The sequence below is a fragment of the Impatiens glandulifera genome, chromosome 6, assembly GCF_907164915.1.
Source record: "Impatiens glandulifera chromosome 6, dImpGla2.1, whole genome shotgun sequence".
In the NCBI taxonomy this organism is placed as follows: domain Eukaryota; kingdom Viridiplantae; phylum Streptophyta; class Magnoliopsida; order Ericales; family Balsaminaceae; genus Impatiens; species Impatiens glandulifera.
This window is the reverse complement of record NC_061867.1, coordinates 52,358,124-52,367,763: the sequence shown is the minus strand read 5'-3', so window position 1 is coordinate 52,367,763 and position 9,640 is coordinate 52,358,124. Positions and strand designations below refer to the sequence as shown.

The following is a 9,640-nucleotide window of genomic DNA, read 5'->3' as shown; positions in this document are numbered from 1 at the left end:
CCACTTAGGAGGTTTCCATCTAAAAATTTTGGATCAATTGAACTTAACAATGTGTAAAGAGACCTAGTTCCTTATTCATTGCGTTCTTAATGGATATTGAAAACAAGATCATGCCTTTTTTTTACTTACATACTGCCTCTAGACTCCATAACCCAACAAAATAAATCATTCAAAAATATGTGATTCCAATCTCCAATATGCAAAAGCATACAATATAGAATTCATCAGTCCATGTCAAACAATGTAATCAACAAAAAAAATGAAAGTTAAGCCCCTTTCAAAAAACAATACTAAAACCAATATAATAGTTCTACCATGAGAAGAGACTTGACTTGCCCTTTCATTCTAATATCAACATAATGATATTCCAAACAAACAGACAAAAAATGGGTGTTGAACAAAAAAAAAGTGAAACAATTCATGGTTGTTCGATCCGTCCAAGGTTGTCACCAACAAAACTCATCCTTAAAAATCATGATCAAGTCCATAGCTACTGAAATGTTTCACCCGAAACTTCCACTCTCCTTTAACCGGATCATACGATACAAACTCCGCTCCTTGATCGTTCGCCTTCTTCTTAAGCATCTCCTTATATCTATCAATCTTCGGTCCATCCTTCACCTGTTGACCTGTTTTCTTATCAAAGCATTTTATATTCAAAAGTGTTACCTCAGCCGGTTTGTTCAGCCCTTGCCCAACCGGAGGTTTCTTGCCCTCGTCCATATAAACAATAACCTCTCGGTTATTGAACTGCACCAGCGACTCTAGATCGAGGCGTCTCACATCTGTCTCGCCAATAAACATGATGCTTCCATATCCATGGCGACCAATGATAAAGGACTTCACATTGCGACAAAAACCAGGTTCAGCTCTTTCCTTGGCAGCTAGTTCTTGGATTCGAGGTTCGGTGTAGTAATCAGAATGTCGGAGCTTGGGCATCATTGCCTCGATACCAGCTCCATGTTCATAGACAATGGCTGCCTCGCCGGCTCTGTGACTAGTGAGTGTAATGTATGAGTCTTCTTTCTGGTTAGGATTTTCTTCGTGGGTTCCATTTGGCTTTGGGGATGTTTTCAGTGGGGGAAGATTTTGGTCATTTGAGCCACCGTTTGCAACAGGATGTTGTACTGCTTCAAAAAAAGAAGGGGGAATTAGAAGCATTTTTAAGTCGTTTTGTTATAACCTTGTCAAAAATTGACAAAATCCCATAAAATAATCTGGATCATCATCCAATGAAGCTAATAAACATCACAGAATAATTTAGATCATAATAGAAAAAATATAATTGAGCCTATCTGAAAACTAGTATGTTGTCACAATCTGTCACTATCACGATCTCATTAGAAAATCATCAAAGATAAAACTGAAGTGATTTTTTTCATTTGGTAGAAGATTTATTTTTGGATCATGATGAAATTATTTTTAACACGATTTACATTACAGTATAACCTTTGTTACTTAATTTGGTATATAAGTTATTTTCTTGATCATGATCCTAATTATAGTGGAAGTTTTTTCTTCATTTGGTATAAGGTTTTTATTCTTGATCATGATCAGATTAGTTTACATGATAGGATTTTTGATAAACATAACAAGTGTAGAATAATTTTCAAATAATGATCAACATGAAGAAAAAAAATGGTAACGAAGCAGCCCAATATTTATACCAAATGAAGTCTTTAAAGTTACATTATAATTTGGATCATTATCTAGTCTTGTACCAAACGGAAAAAAAAATCGCTTTCAATTTAAATTTTGGTGACTTTCTAATAAGATCATGGTTGTGACATAAATTACGATAAAATACCAGTTTTCAAATAGACTATTTATGTTTATTACTATACAAAAAAAATTTAAGAAGAAAGGCTTACTACCTTCGTTCTCGGGTATCGATCCATTCATAGTAGATGCTCTGTCAGCAGTTTTACCTGGACAGTAAAAGTTAGAGATACAAACAAGAAATTGCAAATAAAGGTACAGTAGAGGCTAGCATATTTTTTTATCAAGAATGAAAGGAGAGTAAGAAAGAGAGAGTTAGGGCTTCAGCAATAAGGTAAAATGACTATGTAGGCCCTATTTGGAAAAATAATCTTTTATTTTTGTTTCTGAATCTGAAAACTAAATTTAATCAGAGACAGATTTTCAGAAAGTTATTGGTTGTTCATCATTTGTATCTGGATCCAGATACACAAACGTTAACAGTTTAAATATATAAGAACAGTGCAATCTTACCATTCTCATGCACAGCAGTAGATGCATCCTTCAAAGGGGATGCTTTGTCTATGCTTAACCTTGAAGGCCATTGGTCGACTGGACGAATAACAAGTGCACGAGGATTCTCTCTAGGAATGAAAAGGGCATCTGCTTTAGGTGTGCTTGGTGATTCTTCATCGTCACTGAAAAAAGGTACCTGCACAAAAACTCTTTCAGACTCAACCCTAGAGTATTTTCTAAGAAGGCTAAGCTAATGAGCAATTCATGGGAAAATAAAATAGAACATAAAACAAGTGTCTCTTTTTACTTTTCTCAACAACAACAAAAATGCATGTTTTCATTAAGATAATTACTGTTACCATTTGAGCATCAGTTTTAGGATGATATTTCCTTGCTGGAAGTCTGATACGCCTCTGAGAAATATGGCGTGATGTCAGTAGAGATGATATTCTCGCTGGAACAGGTTTCTCAACCTGTAGGCAGAAAAAAGTAAATCATACTCCTAATAAATTGTCATTTCTTATATCCCACTAAGAACGCCTTAAAATGGAAGTGGGGGGGTCAATGCTAGCTTCCTAAGATTAAAAAAAAAATCTCACTGAGAACTCCTTGTCAAACCACTTGTTTGATGTGGTTTATTTAGATTTAATCCAAATAAAGCAATATATAATCGGCAATCACTTCTTCTATCAAATCATTCAAGTCATCAACCAAAATTCAAAAACCCTTAATTATTTATAACATTTTAAAATATTAAAAACTTATAATAGGCTGTCTTGATGTAAAATCTGCATGTTCATCATGATCCAAAATAATCTAATCATGATGCAAAAAAATTAATTTGATCATCAAGAAAAAAATCTCTATACCAAATGAAGTAAAACAATTAAACTATAATTTGGATAGATGTAGAATATCATTTGTGTATCAAATAAAGCAACAAAATCACACTATAATTTGGATCATGATCCAAACAAAAAAAAAAAATATATGAAAGAAAAAGAATCCAATTTTAACTTTGACAGATTTTTTCAATGAGGTCGTAACTGTGACAATTGAAACAATAATAGTTACCAATGGACTCAATATTTTGGACATATAAGCCAAATAACCCTAACAAACCACTTTAACATCAAAAAATATGCAAAAAAAAACAGATAAAACAAGCTCTTAGTTTTGGTATAGCACCTATCAATATGTATTTCCATTCATCAGATCATTAGTTTTTGGCTTCATGTGCGCCCAAAAAAGGATGTGTAATAAAACAACAGAAATAAGATCTTTTTCTGGGCTACTAAGAAAGACTTACTGGCAAAGAAGAAATTCCATATTGAACAGAAGGTGCATTCCCATTTCGGCCAATAGACATTTGAGGCATTGCAGGAAGAGTCCCAAAAGGATTTGCAGCAGGAACTGATTGTATAGGTGCAGATATCTGAGTAGCTGATCTGTTAAACCCATGCAGAAGAAAGTTCGTGTCACAAAGAAGTAAAGTCCATAATACTAGCAAATTTATATAGAATGAACTCGAGAGAAAGAGGATATGCAGAGATGAAGGGAAACGGATGAAACTTGATAGGTCTTTCTGAAGTTAGAAACAAGTATTGAAAAAAAAATCTAGAACATGTTTTTTCCTGAGTAATTGATATGCAAAATTGATGAAGGACCTGTCGTTGTGATAAACTTAACTAAATGCTGAAAAATAAAATTGAGAAGATTGAATAAACTTACGATTGCCCCAAAAAAGCATTTGGTGTACCGCCAAATAAAGTTGCACCAGTTGCTAATGCATAAGAAATCATGCAAAAGAGAGACGAAACGTTATATACACTTATTTGAGATGTCAAAGAACCACACATAAGGTAGATGGGAATATAAAATACCTGGTTGTGGCTGTCCAAAAGTGCCAAATCCAAAAGAAGACTGTGCAGGTTGAGCTTGTTGAACAGGTGTTGAAAGTGAGGGCTGAGGAGACAGTAAAACATTAAGGAAGGTTAACTACCAGGTGTTTTTTTACATTGTCTCTATCACGTAGAATTATTGGATATCTAAATAGGCATATTGCCCATTTGGAAACACTTCTTATATTTGTTTGTATTTGGTTCCAGATATGTTTGAAAACTAAACTTATACAAAGACAGTGGTTGTTGTTTCTCATTTGGAACTGGATACAAAAATAGAAATGATAAGTGTTTCCAATAGCATTGAAATAGAAGTAATAATGGAAGAAGAAAGTTCAAAATTAAGTGCATCCATTAGCATTAAAGTAATCTTTCAGGATACCAAATGAGACTATAAATTATTTTAACTTTTGAAAAACTTGAGAATAAAATATGCTTGCATAAAAAAAGATATTTACCATTTTTTCTTTAGAGAATTGGATGAATCATAATAATGTCTCCATATAATAAATATGAAATATCCCATATCCATATAGCAATGAATCAAATATATAAACAAAAATGACAGAGTACACATGGTCAGCCACTTACAGTTGATTGACCAAAGAGATTGTTGGATAGCAAAGGAGTGCTGGAGAATAAATTCCCACCAAACCCAGTAGAAGGAGCACTAAATAAACTTGTTTGACCAAAAGCTGGTGCAGAACTTTGTCCAAAGGAAGAGCCAGACTGTCCAAATACAGAGGTCTGACCAAGGGAAGGAGTAGATGACTGGAATAGTGGTGATGGTTGTGAGCTGGCAAAGCTTAAACCTGTACCAAAAGCTGGAGTCGATGCAGGTGCTTGCCCAAAAATAGATGTTGACGGTGATGATGCAAAACCCATTGAGCTAGTTGATCCAAAAAGAGAGGCTGAGGTGTTGGCTCCAAATATGGAAGGTGCTGGTGAAGAGGTTGATGCAAAAAGGTTTGAAGTGGTCGATGCACCGAAGGGTGAAGAAGCAAATGATGGAGCGGGTGTAGATCCAAATCCAGCACCCAAACCAGGAGTGTTAGTAGCAAATGGGTTGGAAACTGTAGTTGATGTAAAAGGACTTGAGGATGCTTGACCAAATGAGGAGGATGTTGCAGCAAAAGGGTTTGCTTGTGGAGTGGTGACACCAAAACCAACAGTGCCTGCTGATTGATTAGCTGGCGAAGGTCCACCTGAAATAAATCAAAATGATGAAAAAGTTTTGAGGAGAATATGAATTTACTAATTTCAAACATATGGTTCAGGAGATCCACACCCTTATCACCCAATTGATGGTCCTCCCATCTCAGTTCTTCATGGCTTTTGTCTTTATAAGATGTCATAGCAGATATGGACATAAGTTTTCCAGGAGGTTGTGTATCCGTATCAGTTGCTGGTGCATAAGGAGTTGCTCTGCTTCCTCCGCGTTGACCCCCAAAACCAGGCTGCTGCCCAAAGGGTGTGCTTCCAAATGCTGGAGTCGGAGTTGCAGCTTGAGCTCCTGAAAAAGTACATAACTACATCTCAGAAAATGCAGCATGTGTTATCCGGAAAAATCTACATTTGTAACGACTGGTTTGATCTAATAATATGATTATGATCTAAAACATATTCTAATCATGATCGCATAAAATTATTGAAATGAAGAAAAAAAATTATTACACTAATTTGGATCATTATCTAGAAAATAATATGTATGCTAAATGAAGGCACACTAAAATCTAATTTGATCATGATCTACAGACAAATATGTTAAACCAAATGAAAAAAAAATACATCCAATTTGGACTTTAACTATTTTTAAATGAGATTGTGAAAGAGAATGTGACAAAAATACTTTACAAGGTTTATATGCATATTCATTGTTTTAGCCCAGAATACGCACAGAGATTCTAATATTAACTTACCAAATGGAGAGCTTTGAGATCCAAAAGATGTTGTTGAAGTGCCAAATGGGCTGGGGCTGGGGGTGCTTCCAAATGCAGAAGTTGATTGGCCAAATGCTGGACTGGACCCAAAGCTGAAGGATGGAGCACTGGAAACACCAAAAGCAGGGGTGCTAGAGGCACCAAAAGCTGGAGAACTTGTTGCCCCAAATGCTGGAGTGCTTGATGCACCAAAGGCTGGGGTACTTGTTTGGCCGAAAGCTCCTCCAGATCCAAATACGGGGGTACTTGAGGCACCAAAACCCGTAGGTGTGCTACCAAAAGCTGGGGTTGCAGTTGAACCAAAAGCAGGAGTGCTCGAAGCACCAAAGGCAGGCTGACTTGCTGCTCCGAAAGATGTAGTTGATCCAAAAGGACTGTTCCCAAATGCTGGCTGTGACTGTTGGAATGTGCTTCCAAATGGATTTGTCTGCGTGCCACTTGAGCCGAACGTACCGAAAGCAGGCTTCTGCCCAAAGACTGAAGAACCTAAAGTCCAAAATGTGGTTAGTTAAATATACGAATAGTCCTAAAGTTGAAAAAACCAAGAAAAACTATCTGTCAGGAGATTAACTCCTACTCGAATGACCTTCATAAAATCACAAACATAAAAGTTAAGGACATTATAGAGATGTTAGAAGTATATGACAATAAATGCAATCCTTTTAAGGAACACAAGGAAAATACTTTCAGAAGATACTGAATATGCAGTCATAAGGGGACTCAACCTGCAGTACATCTAAATTTATGTGGTTAACTTTACAAAGTTACACCAACACTAAACATAAAATCAGTAAATAAGATTATAAGAACATCTTCTAGAGAGAAAAAAACTGTAAATGCTAAATAAAAAAAACTAGAACATGATGCATGTTGTAGCTAAGGTACACATTCAAGTAGCTTAAATAAAGCATGCCTCTTTGAAGAGTAAATGACCAAAAAACTCTTCCAGCCTCCTTTAATAACTCTTCCTTTCTTCAGCTTTTGTTCCCAATTATAGAAAACAAAACATGTCGCAATTTCATGTTTCCAACTAAAATAGAGATCGAAGACATACTTCATTGCACTTAAACAGAAAGTGCAGCTGAAAGCATACAGAATATACAAACAATGGAAAACATTCTGTGGGGAAAACATATTTGTCTTATTAAGTAGGGTCATTACTCTAAAGTCACTAAAAGTGGAACCTACATTATGAAACCAACATGATTCTACCATTCTCTTATGATAATATGGAGTTAAAAATAAAACTAAAACCACTTGGAAAATGAGTTCTATAATGTTAAAATATGCTAATATTCTAGCACACATATGCTTACTGCCAAAAGCAGGAGTGGAAGAAGCTCCAAAGGCTGAACTCCCAAAGGATGGGGATGACGATGCACCAAATGCTGGTGTGGTAGTCAAATGAGAAGATGCTTGAGTCATACCAAACACGCCAGTTGAAGTACCGCCGAAAACGGAATTCCCTGTCTGCGTGCCAAATGGGGTCGTATTACCAAAAGGTTTTGGAGCAAATGGATTGCTAGGTGCATTGTTATTCTGCCCAAAAACTGATGGAGACCCAAAAGGACTACTACTAGATGACTGCCCAAATGCTGTTCATTGATTGCAACATCATTATTAATAAGTGTAAAAAAAATAAAAGATGAAAAGTGAAATCACTTGCTTATATATATATATATATATATATAGCAGAATAATCCATGTGGAAAAGGAAGATAACTGTCCAAATGTAAAGCATGTCCCTTCAAAACTAAAGAGATTCCTGAATTCTATATAAATATTCTACACTTTATAGAAGCACAAACATCTGCATAATCCAATCTTAAATTTTCATCAGATGAACAAAATGGAAGAGAGAATCATCAGGGCATAACCAAGGACTCATAACAAGTATAAAGTAAGATCAAAGATTCCACATAAGTCATTTACAAAACCAGGGCCAGAAAATATATAAGATATATCACCCCAACACAAAATTAACCAAATGAGAACTTATTTCACACACAACAGAAGACAACAAAACAAGTAGGGCAAGAACTTACGATTACTCCCAGCACCAAACATCTTCCTGTCTGAATCCTAGGTCTTCCACAAATAATTAGTGAAGTCCCAATCCGAAATCAGCTGTAATAAAAACACTACATGAATGAGAATAGAAAACAAATGGGTATCCTATAAGTTGCGGACAAATAACGCAGCCACGGAGAGAGAGAGAAAGAGAGAGAAGTCAACTGTCTTCCTCTTACGTCAACCATTCTCATCTCATTTCCTCTTCCATGATACAGCTATTCAAACACGGAGCAATAAAATTTGAATTCGTAAAACAGTTACCCAGATGGAATTAATCAAATTTACGACTGTAAAACTAACGATTCAACAACCCAAATCCTTGAAAAGACCTGCTAGCTTCTATTATGCGGCAACCCATGTAAAGAAAGAAAAGCTAGGGTTTTTTTGTTTGAAAAGAATGGATTCAAAATGAGCAGCCCTTGCTATTGAGATTGAGTACATTTAGAACGAAACCCTGAGGAAGATGAAAAGAAATGGATACCTCGTTCTTGCTTCGATCTGTGTACAGGCGGAGATGAAGAATGCCGGCGAAAACCTCAGTCTGAATTTCAATCTTTTTTTTATGTCAAAACATATATTAATTAAGGATGTAAATTATGACCCAATCAAGAGAGGAGTTTAGCAAAAAAAAAATATAAAATGTTAGCTTTTATTTTGTTTAGGCAAAAATGTTGGAGCTTGTTTGATATGTCCTTATTTGATCATTGTTATATAAATATTTTTTAGGTTATTTAAAAAACTTATATATATATTTTTTTTTTTTGTCTAAAATAAATAAATAAAGGTAAGAGTTTTTTTTTAGGCAAAATTGTAGGAGCTTGTTTATATGGCATTATTATATGAGTAATTTTTAGGTTAATTAAAAAAATTATCTTTTGTCAAAATAAAAACTTTCATAAATAATTAATTGGAAAATTATTGTAAAATATATTGGTTAGTTGATACAATGAAAAGATAGAATTGGCAATTCATGAAATTGGAGGAAGTATCGAATTCGTCGCGCGATTTTTTTTCGTAGTTTGATCTGCAGTTGACCGAAGATAGGGCGGAGATGATATTTGTGTCTTGACTCATAGTTTTGAAACCCGGTGAATCGGTCATCAAATTAGGCTATGTTGATGAAAAATCGGAAATGCAATCAACCTAGTTAAACCCGGTCAACCCGCCGGTTGGATCGAAAATCCGGCAGCCCGGATTAACCCAGCGAGTTTATCTTATTTATTTTTTTTAATTATTTTTTTTCTCACTTATCACTTTCTCAATCCCCCTCCACGTTTTTTATTCTCATTGTGTTTACCTATTTCTAGTTCTATATGAGTAGATTTATCGTTTTTTAGTTGTAGACACTAAGAATGATAAATTTTTTCACTCACCTTAAGTTTACCTCCTACCTAAACCAGCTGATTCCGTTTTTACCGGACTAAAAAATGATTTAAGATGTTATTGTAAGTCATAACTTAAACCTAATTTCTTTTTCAAATAAAAGCATAATTATCCAAAAATCAAAGGTTG

The 9,640-nt window shown here is 35.1% G+C and overlaps 1 protein-coding gene across 4 annotated transcripts; it reads right to left on the bottom strand.

The window, feature by feature from the left end:
- Positions 1–165: 165 nt before the first annotated feature.
- On the bottom strand, positions 166–8,688 carry LOC124941336 (nuclear pore complex protein NUP98A-like). Of its 4 annotated transcripts, none has more exons than XM_047481639.1 (13): positions 8,610–8,688; positions 8,101–8,182; positions 7,372–7,650; positions 6,035–6,541; positions 5,404–5,628; positions 4,707–5,320; positions 4,098–4,179; positions 3,946–3,997; positions 3,524–3,662; positions 2,574–2,687; positions 2,233–2,410; positions 1,872–1,928; positions 166–1,130 (listed from the first exon to the last, which is right to left on the bottom strand). In XM_047481639.1, exons 2-13 carry the CDS (start codon positions 8,120–8,122, stop codon positions 466–468), a joined length of 2,934 nt encoding a protein of 977 aa, XP_047337595.1. In that variant the 5' UTR covers positions 8,123–8,182; positions 8,610–8,688; the 3' UTR covers positions 166–465. The 4 variants fall into 4 exon arrangements, with proteins under 4 accessions (XP_047337595.1, XP_047337597.1, XP_047337598.1 ...); XM_047481641.1 differs by having other exon boundaries at positions 1,875–1,928; XM_047481642.1 differs by having other exon boundaries at positions 166–1,127; positions 1,875–1,928.
- Between the last annotated feature and the right edge of the window lie 952 nt (positions 8,689–9,640).